At 44.8% G+C, this 17,185-nt stretch overlaps 1 protein-coding gene across 3 annotated transcripts; it reads right to left on the bottom strand.

Annotated features, from left to right (window-relative positions):
• Positions 1 to 3,998: 3,998 nt before the first annotated feature.
• On the bottom strand, positions 3,999 to 14,444 carry LOC116540233 (eppin). 3 transcript variants are annotated; one of them, XM_032263644.1, is made up of 4 exons: positions 14,295 to 14,444; positions 12,695 to 12,826; positions 9,623 to 9,790; positions 3,999 to 5,009 (listed from the first exon to the last, which is right to left on the bottom strand). In XM_032263644.1, the coding sequence occupies exons 1-4, from the start codon at positions 14,383 to 14,385 to the stop codon at positions 4,858 to 4,860; spliced, it is 543 nt and encodes a 180-aa protein (XP_032119535.1). In that variant the 5' UTR covers positions 14,386 to 14,444; the 3' UTR covers positions 3,999 to 4,857. The 3 variants fall into 3 exon arrangements, with proteins under 3 accessions (XP_032119535.1, XP_032119534.1, XP_032119536.1); XM_032263643.1 differs by lacking the exon at positions 3,999 to 5,009 and adding an exon at positions 8,772 to 9,089; XM_032263645.1 differs by lacking the exon at positions 3,999 to 5,009 and having other exon boundaries at positions 9,641 to 9,801.
• Positions 14,445 to 17,185: the final 2,741 nt, after the last annotated feature.

Raw genomic sequence — 17,185 nt, 5'->3', positions numbered from 1 at the left:
TCATAAATGTAAACAATGATTTATTAATATTTGTGGGTTTTGTGCAATTTTTTGTGTTTGTCAGCCTTTAAAAATTTGCAGTTGATTGCAATTTCCCTCCTCATTTGAAATAATATTCTCTTTTGTACTAATTCGTGTTTGGTTTATTTCTTTCTTTTTCTTTTTTTTTTTTTTTTTTTCTTTTTTTGAGACAAGAGTATAACTCTTGTTGCCCAGGCTGAGGTGCAATGGCACAATCTCGACTCACTGCAACCTCCACCTCCCAGGTTCAAGCAATTCTCCTGCCTCAGTCTCCTGAGTAGCTGGGATTATAGGCATGCACTACCACACCTGGCTAATTTTTTTAATATTTTCAGTAGAGCCAGGGTTTCTCCACGTTGATCAGGCTAGTTTCAAACTTCCAACCTCAGGTGATCCACCGGCCTCAGCTTCCCAAAGTGCTGGGATTACAGGCATAAGCCACCGCACCTGGCCTGTGCTTGGTTTCTAAAGGAGCTCCTGATTTATCAGGTTTAGACCACACAAAATCTGGATCTGCACTGGCTCCATTCTTAAGCATCTTACAACAATTTTGCTAAAGTAATAATGCCACCAGCATTCTCAATTTGCAGGATTTTCATACTCCTCTCTCCCTTTTTCGGTGTTACCAGAAAATGCAATGATTTCTTGTTCTCTGAAAATTGCATACAGACAGATGTGAGTATATGTGAATATCAGCATATTGCAGATACGAATTATTCAGCCTCAGAGAGATTAGACCCTACAGTGCACTTTATTAAGGGAACTGAAGCCTTCATAGGAATACATAGGGGTTCTGAAAGTTGAAGACATAGAGTTTCAAACTGAGAAGTGGTCAAAGGGAAGGGCATTTTGTTTGAAGAGAAGCTACGCTAAAAGAAAGGGTGTAAGCAATTCCTGGGATTTAGTTTCTGGAACAGCCAAGGTTTGGCCCATGGAAGCCAATATGGAGCACCAATCAGGCACACATGGAGAGAGGCCTGGATTATGAACCAAGCCCTGGAGGTTGTTCAAGCTCCTCCTTATGCTAATTAGGCCAACCTGTGAAGTAGAAGAATAAAGGGTGAGATACTTGGACGCTGGCCACATTAGGAACCAAATCTTGCAGCTAATGAGGAAAAGGAGGTGGGATCAATTTTACATCTTTGGGCAGGAATGGAATGAAGGTGAGTTTGGGGGGCTCCTAGAATGATCATGGGTTCTGGTTTGCCCAGTAGAGTCCCAGTTTATGCCTGTTGTCCCAGTGTAATAGTTAATGGCACCTCAGTTTAAGACATTCTCAAAAGTGACTTGGTTTGGCCAATAAACTATGTGGTTGCTTTGGTTAGAAATAACCTTTAAGCTTCATCCATGTCCCTACAAAGGACCCAAACTCATCGTTTTTGATGGCTGCATAAATCATTCTCAGCAAACTGACAGAAGAGCAGAAGATCAAACACTGCATGTTCTCACTCATAGGCGGGTGTTGAACAATGAGAACACATGGACACAGGGAGGGGAGCACTACACACTGGGGTCAGTTGGGGGGAAATAGGGGAGGGACGGTGGGGGGTGGGGAGCTGGGGAGAGATAGCAAGGGGAGAAATGCCAGTTGTAGGTGATGGGGGGGGAAGGCAGCAAATCACACTGCCACATGTGTACCTATGCAACAATTTTGCATGTTCTTCACGTGTACCCCAAAACCTAAAATGCAATAAAATAAATAAATGGGAAAAAAAAAAGAAATAACCTTTAAAAGGGAGAGAATTAGCAACAAGGTTTAGTGCAAAGTAAAGGCCTATAATGATTGGCTGGTGAACGGTGTTCAGAGCTGGGCTGAATTTACTGGGCCTCCATCTGACCTGGTCTGGGATACTCCACCACTTCTGTTTGCTCTCTACACTCGCTACTCACCTTATACTTGCCAATATCCCTTTGACTAATCCCTCCCACCCCACCCTCTCTTTCCCAACATATCCTTCTACTTGTACCACTGCACTGGAGCTGGTTCTGTCATCCCCAGGCCCACCCAGGTCTTTGAATAGACCAGCCAACACCCAGACCTCCCAGTGTGGCCTTGGTGAGCACAGGAGACTGGGACCTCTGGGACTTACGGAGCGTTTGGCAGGTGACCATGCAGATATCTTCAGTTTGGAAGTTGTTGTTGTTCCCCTGGCAACCTCCATAAATGAATTCGGAGCAGGTCTTAGTTTTTTTATTGTACCACCAGCGTGGGATGGAGGCCAAGCAGTAGCCAGGGTCCGGCAGCATACTGCATATATCTACAGGGAGATCGCAGAGCAGAGCTGTTTGTGTGCCTGTCTCCCTGGAGAATGTCCATCTCTCCCTTTCTCGGGCCACTGCTCTCTTTGTCTCCACTAAGGAACAAATTTGGCTCAGGGCTCTGCTCCCAATTCAGTGTGAATCTTGACCATTCATTTTACCTCTCTTGTCCTTGACTTCCTCATCTGTAAGATGAGAATACAAAAATTCCACCCTGCTTGCCTAACAGGGCTGCTGGAAGGAGCAGCTGTGGCATCACATGGCTTCTTTTTCTTTGCCTCCCCAACATCTGAACACTAAATCTGGCTGATTTTGCTCCTAAATAGCTCTTCTTTATTTCCTTTCTGCCACTTTCTTAATTCAAGCATCATTCTCTTTTGCAAGGACTTCCACGAAAGGCCACCAGCTAATCTCCAAGATTTCTCCAGTCTGCTCCACACTGGTTTCCAGAATGGCTGATCTGCTGGACACAGGATGAAGCTCTACCAAACCCAGAAGGACTTAGGACATTTCCTCCTCCTCCTCTCCAGCTTATTTCTTATGCTGCCCAACACCCAAGCTTCCCAACTGGATGCTCTAAAAATAGCACGTCCTTACATACCCCATGCCTTTGCACACGCCTGACACATCCAGCCCCCTCTTGATATGTGCACTCTTGTTCATTCTTTAAAACCCTTGCCAGACATCGGCTCTTTTCTGCAGTCTTTCCTGGATTCATTCTTTACTCCTTGCTTTTCTTTACTGCTTCTCAGTCTTACACACACATTTATCATTTCCATTTACTTTCTTGTTCATGTTTTCTGACTCCTCCATGAGAATGTGAGGTTTTTGAGAGGGGATCGCATCTTATGCCATCTTGATAAAGCAGTTTCTCACGGGTAATTTGGCATAGAAAGGATGCTTCATGAGTATTCACAAAAAAAAAAAAAACCCAAAACCCAAATCTACTGTCGTCTTAAAGAAGCATTTATTGAGCAAATATTTTGCCCATAGTGCTATGAGGTACAAATAGAGTTCTTTAGAACCTCATAGTCTGAAACACGACAAAACAATAATTATAGCATCGATTAGAGTCAGGCACTATTCTTAGTAGTTGACATCTATTAACATTTAATCTTGTAAAGTAGGTCCTCTTATCGTTCTAATTATGCAGATGAGGAAAGTAAGGTTTAAAGAGGCCAAGTAACTTTCCTGAAGCCACACAGTTGGTAAAGGATTTGAACATAGGTTAATCCATTGCTTTTGGGATCAAGATCAGACCCCTTACCTGTCCTCCTTCTCCCATTAGCCCAGCTTCATCTTTCTCTCTTTTTAAAATTTGTTAATTGTTTATTTATCAAGAGAAACTATTCCTCAGCCCACATATTCATGCTTCATGGTTCAAGAACACAAGTCAATGAGAAACTTCAACCCAGAGAAATTCTTTCAATTCCAAAGTCACTTTGCACTCTGAAAGACACCAGCCTTCCTCATCTCTTCAAAATCTGTTCTAGAATTACAATTTCTGTCAAAATCTGTGTATGCCTCATTTCTTGGTTCAGCAACAGTGAGCTTATATAGAGCTGCAATCCCTAGGAATGCAACAAATGCTTGAACAATATGAAACCACAGGTGCTTGGCCAGAAGGCCACACATCCAACGTTTTGTCAAAGCACTGAAAACCTAGTTATTGTCTTGATAGGCATGTCAACCTTAAGTAACAAGATTCAGAACATATAATTAAGTAGAGAGTTTATTTGAGCCCAAAACTTGAGGATGGTCGCCTAGGTGTGCAGATTCAAGTTGCCCTGAATATACACCACCAGCTTCCTCATCTCTTCCTCACTCTCTGCTTTCCAGTCTTTCTAGGCCTGAACATGCTGCCTCTTGCCACAGAGCCTTGCACATGCTATTACCTGTGCCTGAAAGGCTATTTCGTCCCATTTTTTTGGTCTAAGTACTCATCTTTCAGATCTTAAATCATGGACCCCTTTCCCAGAAAAACCTTTTCTGATCTTCCTGGCCACAATGAGCAAGTGGAACTCATCACAGGTGTCAGGAAACCAATCAATATTTGTTGAATGAATACAATGGATGAATAGTCCTTGATCGTCTTCTTTAGAGCCCAATAATATGGGCAGAGAAGAAAGAGTGTGGGCAGTCTAAGGTGGTCAAGGAGGGCATCCTGGATTTATATAGACAGAGAAGCCTGGAGAAAAAAACCAGGAAATACATATTATACACTTATCTCGTATAGCTAACATATAACCTGACACAATGTTGGCATTTGATGAGACTTCAGTGACTACTTGGCATCTCGAGAATCACTGAAGAGTAGCCAAGAGACCATGTGGTCCAATATCAACACCTGTCCTATGGATAGGAAAACTGAGGCCCAGAAAGGAAAACTACATTGTTCACATCACATACCAAAATAGGGGAAGAAATGAAACAAAATCCATGTCTCCCAAGTCCAGGACTGATAGATTTGTGTCAAGTAGAAGACATACCTAGACTCTTGGTCAGAGACCAGCCATCAGTGAACCAGGAGAGTTAGTGCAGTGCAGGTGGGGGCAGGAGATGAGGACATTGGGTAATTCAGAAAGTATCTGAGTTACCTTCTTTGAGAGCTACACATTTATTTCCACAGCTGTACATGCAACACTTCATGTCTTTCGGGCATTCGCTGTGTTGGGTACACTGATCTATTTCATCCATTGGGCATCTCACTCGGATTTTGGGACATGAACCTAAAAGAGGGGAAGATATATTCCTTCGAGGCCTTAAAGGAGCCAGTGCTCCACCTCCCCAGGCCCAGGGCACCAGTGCAGAGTTAGAAAACATTGTTTCCACTCCACCTGTCCCCAGAAGGTAGTGGCCCTCAGGCGGCTCAGGAATTTCACAAAACTGCTCACATCCCCAACCCCATAACAACTCACCATCAGATCCCTAAACCAACCCCTACACTCCACCCACACCATCTATGAGGTTCCTGAGAGAAAGACGCATTCCTCTGAGACTGTTCTAGTCACTCAGCATTGCTATGCTTGGTTGCTCCCCCAGGAGGTGCTATGACTCTCAATTATTGAGATGAACATTTCTGGCATCAGAGAGCTGGCCTTCTGAATTCTGAGCAACCCTTGATGTGCCAGGCACTCTCTCTGAGCCCTGATTTTCTCATTTGTCCATAGGGTTGCTTTGAAGACTGATGCAACACAGTTTGAAAAGCCATTGTCAAACTGCCTGGGGAATATAACATAACATAACAGTGAGTAATATGGATGAAGCCCCTACTGTGTGCTGGCCTTTTCTCCTTAATCCTCATTACAAATTTATGGGTAAGTACTGTTAATATTCACATTTTGTAAACAGAGAAATTGGAAGCATAAGGGGATTATATGAATTTGCCAAGGTCATGCAGCTACTCATGGGCAGAGCCAGGATTTGAACCTGCAATGTGTGGCTCCTGAGTGCTCACTTTCAACCACTAATTTTCAGTGCTCAGTATATTTAGCTGCTAATTGTGGGTCTTCACATTTCAGCATTCCAAGGGACTTCTGGAGACCATTCTTTATCCCACAGGCTAGGGTCCTCTGTGAGTATGGGTGTGGGGGGCTGCAGGGAGAACATTTGGAAGCTGACACAGGTGGTATTGTAGGGAATGGCCTGTTTTCCTTACGGGAAACTTCCTTGGGCTCACCACTCCTTCTTATTCCATTTCATGAGTTCTAGGTCCAGAAACCTCCAGGAAGAACTCTTTGGAATGACTGCAAGGAGTCAGTTGCCCCAGATTCAGGTGCCTATATTCACCAAGTGAGTCTCTTACCGAGAGACTACAAATAGCTCCCCTATTTCCCACCTGGAACTCCAGGCAGAGATGGAGAAAATAATTCCTCATCTGCAAAATTATTCTTTGTTCCTTCCTTCTCGCTGAGTTTCCTTTCTCCACTGCAAGGACTGAGTTCCCAATACTTACCCCAAAAAGACCCTTCAGCATGCCCAGGTCCCTGGATGTCCCCTAGAAGGATGAATGGTATCAGGATTGGCAGAAATCCTGAGAGTCCCATGTTAGGAAGTACTGTCCTGGCTGATGGCACCAAAACTAAGAACGGCTGCTCAGCGGCTCCTACCTCTGCACTTTGCCTGCACTGGTGTGGCTCAGCACTCCAAGAGACAGCCCTGGAGACAAGCCAGGCAGATTCCCTTCATCAGGAACATCAGATCCCTGAGGCCACGAGTGCGACTAGCTGGTACCTAGCCTGGGGGAAGGTGGGGCTTGATAGGCGGTTTCCAATTCTCAGCAATTGGAGGCTCTCTGGCCTACCAGGGAAAGAGGGCACATCTTGTCTTGAGCTTTCTAGGCTCCCTTAGCAGAAGAGGCTGTTTAACTCGAGAGTCTGCCATTTCCCAGGGGGCATTTGAAGGTTAAGAGTATGCTAGTTCTCTTACTTCTTTCGAATTTCACTCTTCTCCTGACACGTCTATTCTTGTTTTCTTTTTCTCACTGTTTCTTCCCTTTTTTGTATCTCTTTATGTTTTTTACTCTGTGCCTGTCTTTTTCTCTCTTTCAGTGAGTCTGTCTGTCTGAATCTTTCTCCCTGCCTTTCACTTGCCTCTCTCTTCTTTTGTATGTAAAGATCAGTTATATTTATTCTTTAAGTCAGTTGATTTTGCAACAATCGATAACATATTTTGTTACTTTGGGACTACTCTAAATCTGTTCTCACTTTGTCCCTGTTGTCGCAGCTATAGCATTGGATAAAAAGTTACACCTTGAAGCATTAAGGTTTGAGCATCTGCACCAAATTTTATATCCTTGGTATAGGCCCGAGTGAAGTGAGGAGCCAGGTACCTGGGCATCAATCCCATCTGGCAAAGGACTGTGGGTAATGAAAACATTTCTGCAGGATGGCAGCAGGGTGTCTGTGTGCAGCAAGGCATGTCATCAGTGGTGAGTGAGATATTAATTCCTGTTTATGGCTGAATAATAGCCAATGCACATTGACAGCCTCCTGCCTCCAAAATTAGTCACTACTTTTCTGCTGTGGGTTTTCTCTGGCCCCTTGGGAGCTTGTATAGCTTGTATGCATAAAAGTCTGAAAGAGTGAGGGATTTAGCATCTCTGACATCCAGTGGGCATTGGGAGTCAGTGGACAAATAGCTTAGCTTCCCATCACAGGAGATAGATTAAGAAAATTTGTGATCTGATATCCAGAATCTTTAAGGAACTTAAACAAATTTACAAGAAAAAAAAACATCAAAAAGTGGGCAAAGAACATGAACAGACACTTCTCAAAAGAAGACATTTATGCAGTCAACAAACGTGAAAAAAAGCTCAGCATCACTGATCATCAGAGAAATGCAAATCAAAACCACAATGAGGTACCATCTCATGCCAGTCAGAATGGTGATTATTAAAACGTCAAGAAACAACAGATGCTCGCAAAGCTGTGGAGAAATACGAATGCTTTTACACTGTTGGCAAGAATGTAAATTAGTTCAACCATTGTGGAAGACAGTGTGATGATTCCTTAAAGATTTAGAACTGGAAATACCATTTGACCCAGCAATCTCGTTACTGGGTATATACCCAAAAGAATATAAATCATTCTGTTATAAAGATACATGTATGCATATATTCGTTGCAGCACTATTTACAATAGCAAAGATATGGAATCAACCCAAATGTCCATCAATGATAGACTGGATAAAGAAAATGTAGTACATATATACCATGGAATACTACTCAGCCATAAAAAGGAATGAGTTCACATCCTTTGCAGGGACATGGATAAAGCTGGACGCCATTATCCTCAGCAACCTAACACAGGAACAGAAAACTAAACACTGCCAGTTCTCACTTGTAAGTGGGAGCTGAACAATGAGAACACATGGACATTGGAAGGGGAACAACATACACTGTGGCCTGTTGAAGGGGCAGGGGTAGGGAAAGCATCAGGGGCATGTGGGCTTAATACCCAGGTGATGGTTTGATAGGTGTAGCAAACCACCATGCCACACACTTACCTGTGTAACAAACCTGCAGGTCCTGCACATGTATCCTAGAACTTAAAATAAAATAAAATAATTTTTAAAAAGAAAATGTGGAAGCCTGTTTTACATGATTCTTTAAAAGGTCCCCAGTAGGACTGAGCCACAGTGATAACCAGCTCATAATAGACTCCTCTCTCTTCCCTGAATTACTCATCCCACTCCCCCATCCTGTATGTCTTGGGAGGTCTCCCAAACAAACTACCTGCACCCATGCCCTTTTCCAAGGGTTCATTTCTAGAGGATCCAAACTAAGTCATTGTCCTTGGGCCCTTGCCTAAAAAGAATTTTACAATCTTTTATAGAAACAGAGGTATATAACAATAACAGTATCCCTGGAGCTCACAACTCTTCAAAGTTCTGATTGTCTTTACTCCCTTGAATGGTATCACCAGAAGCCTCAACGATCCCTTACTCTACAAGTGCAATGTGCCAAAAAGATGTCAATTACTCAGCCTCAGAGGCACAGGACTTCATCAAGTACTTTATTGGAAAAAATTGAGAGTGACACAGTATAAACTGGGAGCTCTAGAAGTTGGAGATAAAGGGGACATAAGGATGAAATCAAAACAGAAGGATATTGTGCATCAAAAGAGGCAAAGTCTGGGGAAGAGGAGGTAGATGCAGGGGTTCTGTTTTGGGAAAGGCCAAGATCTCGGAATGCTGAGAGTGAAACTGGAAGTCAATCTAGAGCATCGGTCACGTACACGGACAGTCCTCAGAGCATGAGTCACATGCTGGTGGTTCTTCCAGTGCATCCTTATCCATTCAGGGAACGCCTGTAGAGAACGTAGGACAGAAACAGTTGAGCATCTTGGGTTCAGCTTATCTTTGGAGGCTGAAGTTACGTTTATACATCTTTTCACAGAAAGATACTAAAAAGAAGTGGGTTTGCTTTGGGGAGTTCTCCATCTCCTTCAAGGACAAATGAATAGGAATTGCTGGCAAAGAGTTGTATTGAGAGCATTGATGGCTTGGAAGGGTTGGTTGGTCAACTATCTAGGTTTAACATCCTGTGCCTCTTCTGCAGTTCGTCTCTGAGATTTCACCACTTCTGTACCCATCCTCTACCCCTCCTAACTCCCCTCATACTCGCCAACATTGATTACTTCTACATCCCTCTCATCCTCAGTTCCCAGAAAGTAACTTTGTCTTACCCCTTTGCCAGGTGCATTCTGATCTCCTGATTGGAGCTGGTTCTGTCAGCACCAGATCTGCCAAAGATGTAGCTGTCCTGGAATGGACCAGCCAACACCCAGACCTCCCAGCCTGGCACTGGAGAAGATGAAGGAGCGGGGCGCCCAGGACTCACGTTTTTTCTTGCAGGTGTTCAGGCAGTTGGTTTTGGATTGGAAGTTGTTATTGTTTCCCTGGCAGCCGCCATAGATAAAGATGGAGCAAGTATCATTTTTCTTGTCATACCACCAACGACGGAAAAAAGCCATGCAGGGACCAGTTTCCTTTGGCATTTCGCATACATCTGCAGAGAGACTCCAGAGTTGAAAACTCAGAGTGCCTACTCCAGAAATGAACAGATGTTATTATTCTCCCTGAAAACCACTATAGATGAAACTGGAATAGGCTCCTTTTCCCTTGTCACACAGCAGGTGTACAGCTCCACTGAAATATTGTACACATTTGCAAGGAGACCCCAGAGTGGGCAGCTGTATCCCTGGAGATAGTGTTGTTGCAGGTGTAATTAGTTAAAATGGGGTCAGACTAAAATAGGGTGGGCCTCTGTACTGGTATGACTGATGTCCTTATAAAAACAGGTAATCCCAGCACTTTGGGAGGCCGTGGTGGGTGGATCACGAGGTCAAGAGATCGAGACCATCCTGGTCAACATGGTGAAACCCCGTCTCTACCAAAAATACAAAAAATTAGCTGGGCATGGTGGTACGTGCCTGTAATCCCAGCTACTCAGGAGGCTGAGGCAGGAGAATTGCCTGAACCCAGGAGGCGGAGGTTGCGGTGAGCCGAGATCGTGCCATTGCACTCCAGCCTGGGTAACATGAGTGAAACTCTGTCTCACAAAAAAAAAAAAAAAAAAAAAAAAAACAGGTAAATTTGGACGGAGGCATACACACTGGAAGAACACCACATGAATGTGAAGGCAGAGATTGGGGTGATGTGTCTATAAGCCAAGGAGCACCAAAGATTGCCTTCAAACCACCAGAAGCTAGGGGAGAGGAATGGAACGTGCTTCTTCCCCATAACCCCGACAAGGAACCAACCGTGCTGACACCTTGACCTCGGACTTCTGAGGAACTGTGAGACCACACATTTCTGTTGTTTAAGCCACCCAGTCAATGGTACTTTGTTCTAGCAACTTTAGCAAGCAAATACAGGTCCCAACTAAATTATGCTTACCCAGTTCCATATGAGTAAATCACTGCTGAGCAATTAGGTCCTGTTGATTTTTACCTCCTAATAGTTCACCTCTCTGCCAGTCTCTTTAATATAAGCCTCAGTGTCTCATGCCTGGGCTGTTGAGATAACCTCAGATTGATCCCCCTGCCTCCAGTCCTGGCCCCTCCAATCAATCCTTTATGCTTCCCACCAGAGAGAAGGATCTGATGGATCTGAAAGCCAGGCTCATCATGTCATTCCACAGATAGGACCTACCTCGACTTCATGACCATGTCCTCACATGATCCACAAGGCCCTTCATTGCCTGGCTCCTACTGTGATGCTGGCCTCCTCCCCTGCCACAGAACCCTCCGAGCTACATGCTTCAGCAATATTCAACACACTACCCCATACCTCTATCCCTTTGCACTGCTCACAGTGACACTCCTCTTCTTCCTTCAAAACCTTTCTCAGACATCGACTGCTGTGATGTCTTCCTTGACTCTATTCTATATCCCTCACCACCACACCTTGCTTCAGAATCTTGTGCATTCATTTTTTATTTATTTATGTGCTCATATGCTTCTAGGAACAGAGAAAAGGCATGATCTCTGCTATTTAGGAGCCCCCAGCCAAGAATCACAAACAAGAGAATAGGTTATCAGGTGGCTATTATGTACCAGTCATTGCTGTAAGCACATCATGCAGATCAATTTATCTGATCCTCAAAATAACTTTTTACACTGATCCCTTTATTATCTGAGGAAACTGAGGCACAGTGAGGGAAAGTCGTTAATTTATCCAAGACAAAAAGACTGGTACAAACCGGAGGTAAGAGTTGAACTCAGGATGTCTGCATTCAGAATCCTTACCTGCTGGCATGTGAGTGACTTAGCCTCCGGCCTGCCCACTCTACTTCTGTCAAGTCCTGTTTACTTTACCTCCCATATACCTTTCAAGCACACCCTACTCTTCTTCATCCCCTCAGCTACCTCTAGTTCTGGCCACCACTTCTATCATCCTGAAGTCCTTTAAGACACTCTGCTCCTCCTATTTTAACCTCTATAGATGTAGTGTGAACCTGGTCATGTGACTGGCCCACCTTGGTGGATTGCCATGGCCCTTAGGATCGAGACAAGACTCTTTCATCCGGCCCACCGTACCTGAGTTGTTTGATCTCTGCCCATCCAGGATCTGTTTTCCTTGTACCATGCTCGTGTTCACTCTGCATTCTGGCCTCCCCAGGCCCCACCATTGAGCCTTGTGGATGCTACTCCTGTGCTTGGAAAACCCTTCCACCACTTTTTGCCTAAAACATTACCCATCTTTCTCAACTCAGCTCCAGATTCGCTTTCTCAAAGGAGGCAATCCCAACCTTCCTGACCACGCTGAGCAGATCGAATCCTAAATTGGGTCTCAGAGGCACTCAACAAATATTTGTTAAATGAATGAAAAAAGAATCTTTGATAGTCTTTTTGCATCCCAGGGAGATGGGCATGAAATTAAGATGCAGCGGAAAGGGAAAAACCCTCTGTTCTGGAGTGGTCAGGAGAGGTATTTTGGTGCAAAGTTGGATTTGTGTAGGCAGAGAGGTGGTCACTACATACAAAAGAGCTAGGAAATATAAATTGCTTAATTTATCACTTGCAGCAACAATGTTGGTATATGTTAGGGCAACTATGGCCACCTGGAGGCTCAAAAAAATTATAAGAGTGACAGGTAAACAAATAGCCAAAAAATATCTGTTTCAATCCCACTCCCTCACCACTCATTTGTTTTGGTGAAGATAAGAATGACCTTATCCTATCAAGTAATGTTTGAAACTGAGTCTCAAATATTACTTGATAGGATAAGGTCATTACTATCGTCACACACCATATTTGGCACAGTAATGAATCTAAATCGCAGGTCTTCCAAGTCCAGCAATTTTGCCGGAGACCAGCCCTCAGCGACAAGGGCACAAAGCCAGCCCAGGAAGGCAGAAGGTGAGGATATGGGGGGGAGGGGTTGGTTATTCTGAGGCTCTGAATATTACCTTGTGTGACATCAAAACATTTTTTTCCACAGCTGAAGACACAACACTTCTTGTTGTCCTGGCATTGTCTGTCCTTTGTACACACATCCCTTTCTTTGAATGCACATTCTTCTTTGATTCTGGGACATCTCTCTAGGGAGGGAGCAGTTTTACACCCGTGAGCCTTGGAGAGCACAGCGTCTCTCCGCTTTGCCAGACACAAGGCAATTCTGGAGAGTCAGGGAAGTTTGTTTCCACTTTGCTCCCTTCCAGGAGTTCTCTTCCTCAAGGCGGCCTCACTCACTTCCCTACTGCCTACACCCCGCTCCCTCCTGACCACTCCTCCCTCTCTTCCCATCCCCCCAGCTCCATCCCATCTCAAACACCAGTGATATTTGGGCTGGATAATTCTTTGTTTGGGGGGCTGAACTGGGCATTGTAGGATGTTTAGCAGCATCCCAGGCCTCTTTCCAACAGACCCCAGTAGCACCCGCTGGTTGTAACAACCAAAAATGTCTCCACGCACTGCAAAGTTCCCCTGGAAGGCAAAATCGCCCCATTGCAGGCCACTGGATTAAGCTGACGTGATGTTTTTGGCTTTGTTGAAGAATCAATGTTTGGAAGTTCCTCTAGGTGGAGATATTATACAGCGATTAATATCACTTACCCAGGAGCCAGTTTAGATTTTGAATTCTTACTCTTGGCCTGAATTCTGACCCTCTCTGAACCTTGGTTTCATCAACTGTAAAATCGTTTTGCCCTTAAGGAGTTGTGAGAAAGCGATGAGACAAAGTATATAAAGCTCTAATCATAGTAACAGATACGCAGTCATATTAACTAACATTTGCTAAGTACTTACCATAAGCCGAGCACTCTTCTAAGCATTTAAAATGTATGATCTCATTCAACCTTGATAATCACTCTATGAAGGAAGTTCTGTTAATATCCTCATTTTACAGATGCGGAAACTGAGGCCCACGAAATTTAAGTAACTTGTCCAAGATTACATGGCTACCAAGATTTGAACCCCCCAAATCTGACTCCAGACCCCTCTGTTGTTTTAGAAATCCCTTTTCAGAAATCCTTACTTCCTGAGTGTTCAGCAAATGATAACGATGATCATTGTTACATTATAGTCATGGAACATTAGCGTCTTAAGTTTAAAGGGACTTCTGCACGCTGTCTTTTATCTCAAAGTTAGGGAACCCTTAGGGATACAGGGACCCTTTATGGGACTACATTTGAAAGAACCAGGAGTTGATAGAGATGGCGGCTCAAGAAAGGGGCCTGTTTTGCTTGTGGGGTAAGGAGAAGGTCTCTTGGTTTCGTGGATTCCTGTAGCACCTACCCTAAATGCTAGATTCTGTGACTCTCTTCCACCTCCTTGATAAAGACTCTCCACTTCAAAGGGGCTGAAAGTGGGGATTGCCTAAGTAAGGGTTTCTGCATTCCCAGAAGGGATCTTCCACAGGAGGGAGCTTACAAATATCTCTCTCCTCTCCCAACCTGGGACCTGGCTAAGATGGGTGGAAAGCAACCCGGATCTGAAGAGTTGTTCCCTGATCCTTCCTCCCAGCAAACTCCCCTCTCTCTAGGGCAAGGACCGAGGCCCAATACTTACTGGCAAATAACCAATCAGTCAGACCAGGTCCCTGGACATTCACTAAGAAGATGAATAGCACCAAGAGGCTCAAAAGTCCAGAAGATCCCATGCTGAAGAGAGACTGGCCTTTCTTGTGGTTCCAGAATTTGGAAGCTCAGCTGCTGTGGCCCAGCCTATTCCTTCAGTAGCCAGCACCTTGGATATAAGAACTGGAGACAAGCCAGCCACTCCCTTTCTTGCTGGGAACACTAAGTTCCCAAGGTCACAAATGGAACTAACTCCCTCCCCCCACCCAGCTCACAGCTTGGGAGGAAGGGTCTCTTTATTGAATGGATCTTGATCCTTACACCCCTGGGCTGCACTGGGCTGGGGGCTCTAGTCAACCCTGGGGAGTGGGCAAAGCATGTCTCCCACTTTCCAGGCTACCTTCAGAGGGAATGCCACCATCATGGGTCTTCATCTTGATAACTTGGAGAGCAGTGCAGTGTCCTCGTTCTTCATTCATTTTCCAGCGTACGTGCACACTTACTAGCACACCCCTCTGCTTGTCTCTGACAATGTGTCTCTGTTGGTCTCTTGGTATCTCATCGTTTATCGGTGCCTCTCTGCGCCTGTGTCTGTTTCTCTTTCCCGTGGTCTCTGTGTTCCTTTCTCCCTCTCCCGTAGTTTCCTCCCATCCTTCTCTCTTTTATTTTATCTTTGGTTCGCTCATATTCTTTGACCAAGACCAAAGAATAAAGATGTTGCCACAGAGCAGGGTGTAGAGGAGGAATTAGGCTGACAGCAGAGTCTTCAGAGAGTGTTTTTCAACGTTGTGTTGCTTTCAGAGCAAGAAAGGCTATCAAAGCTTAGAGGGAGCCTCAACCATCAACCCCAGCTCCTTGTTGTCTAAGGAACTATGAAGTAAAGGGATTTGCCTGAGAGACTACAGTGGAATAAAGTTCAGTAACACAGCAGAGTTTCGGGATTCTAACTGGGCTAGTAGAGGAGCGGTGGGAAAGAGGTGCTGGAGAATGTGGGCAGCTCTCCTTCCTATAGCCACAGAATCTACACCGGCCACTCAGCCAGTCCTGGGAAGGAGAAAGACACTCTTCACAGAGTAAATGTTATCCCTAGGGCTCCCATTTTCTTCTCTAACTAGGTGTTGCCCTTTTGGGCCAAGTTTGTTCTCCAAGCTTTCCTACATGACAGACAGAGGCCAAAGACAGCCTTATCATCAGAGAGTGACTGTATGGTCACAAAATTTAGGATCGGAGGCAGAGCCCCCGTAAGAATCCCATTCCACCAACTTCACAATCTCACTTAAAGAGACTAGTGAATCAAATTTCTTTTTTTCTTTTCTTCTCTCTTCTCTTCTTTTCTTTTCTTCTTTTTAAAGACAGTCTTGCTCTGTCACCCAGGCTGGAGTGCAGTGGCACAATCTTGGCTCACTGAAACCTCCACCTCCCTGGTTCAAGCAATTCGTGCTTCAGCCTCCCGAGTAGCTGGGATTACAGGCATGCACCTGTAATCATGCACGGCTAATTTTTGTATTTTTAGTCAAGATTGGGTATCGCCCCGTTGGCCAGGTTGGTCTCCACCTCCTGCCCTCAAGCAACTCGCCCACCTAAGCCTCCCAACATGTTGGGATTACAGGCGTGAGCCACTGTGCCTGGCTAGAATTTCTAATGGACAAGTAAGATGTCCTATGCAGTACTGTTTAACTTATTTTATTTCCCATATTCTCACAAACTCAGCCCAGGCGGGAGTGAAAACTGGAATATCTTGGTGGAAGGGCCATCAAGCCCCATTTCATTTTATAGATAAGAATCATAAGGCCCAGAGAAGTGCAGGTACTGATTAAATGTCACCCAGCAAGTGAGTGTCAGAAATAAGTTTAAGAGGGAGCTGAGCATACAAGTTCTTGCCACAGGACACCAGGGCATGTTCTGATGTTGGCGTGGATATATTTTCTTGTAGAGTTGAAGATAGAGAGGAAGGGTGAGTTCAAGAGAATGAAGTGATATCTGTAGTGGAGACAGAGGCTGAACACCCAGAGTCAGTAAATTTCCAAATGGTACCCAGGGTCCCTAATTAAAGCTGTATTTCTTTCCTAAATTTTATTGAAAATAAATTAACTACCTTTGTGGTTGTTGCGTTCCATTCTGTCTTGCCTAATTTTCAGGCCCAATCCAAGCATCTCACTTTCCAACCAGGTGAAATAAAATTTATGACTTTGGGACTTGGGATGAATCATGGTTTGGGCCCCTTCTCTCCAATAACTTTTTGGAGAAGCCTGGGTATGGACTCATCTGAGGTTTTGCGTCTCCTTTCGTCATCCCCTCTATTGAGGGCCATGGTGTCTGACCTCTGCCTCAGTGTCAATTCTCTTCCAGGAACAATCCTGTGCTCAGAACGGGGGACGCCAATGAGAACCAAGCAGATCAGCTTCTACCTGGCACCTCCTGCTTTTTCACTAGCCCAAAGCCTGTCACATGGACTGATTCTCTGTCACTGGCTCCCTGTGTTGCTCCCTCTGCCTCTAATTCTATTATTAACTTACATGTTTGCTCTACCAAGTAAGCTCCAAACTCCATTAAGCAGGTCTGTGTCTAGAACATAGTGCTTAAAACATGAATAGGCTCAGGCCGGGCGCGGTGGCTCAAACCTGTAATCCCAGCACTTTGGGAGGCCGAGGCGGGTGGATCACGAGGTCGAGAGATCGAGACCATCCTGGTCAACACGGTGAAACCCCGTCTCTACTAAGAAATACAAAAAATTAGCTGGGCATGGTGGCGCGTGCCTGTAATCCCAGCTACTCAGGAGGCTGAGGCAGGAGAATTGCCTGAACCCAGGAGGCGGAGGTTGCGGTGAGCCGAGATCGCGCCATTGCACTCCAGCCTGGGTAACAAGAGCGAAACTCTGTCAAA

This window comes from Sapajus apella, unplaced genomic scaffold (assembly GCF_009761245.1).
Source record: "Sapajus apella isolate SASKATOON/1434 unplaced genomic scaffold, GSC_monkey_1.0 scaffold137, whole genome shotgun sequence".
Classification (NCBI taxonomy): Eukaryota; Metazoa; Chordata; class Mammalia; order Primates; family Cebidae; genus Sapajus; species Sapajus apella.
Note: the sequence above shows the minus strand (reverse complement) of the source record. Positions and strands in the feature narration are given on the sequence as shown.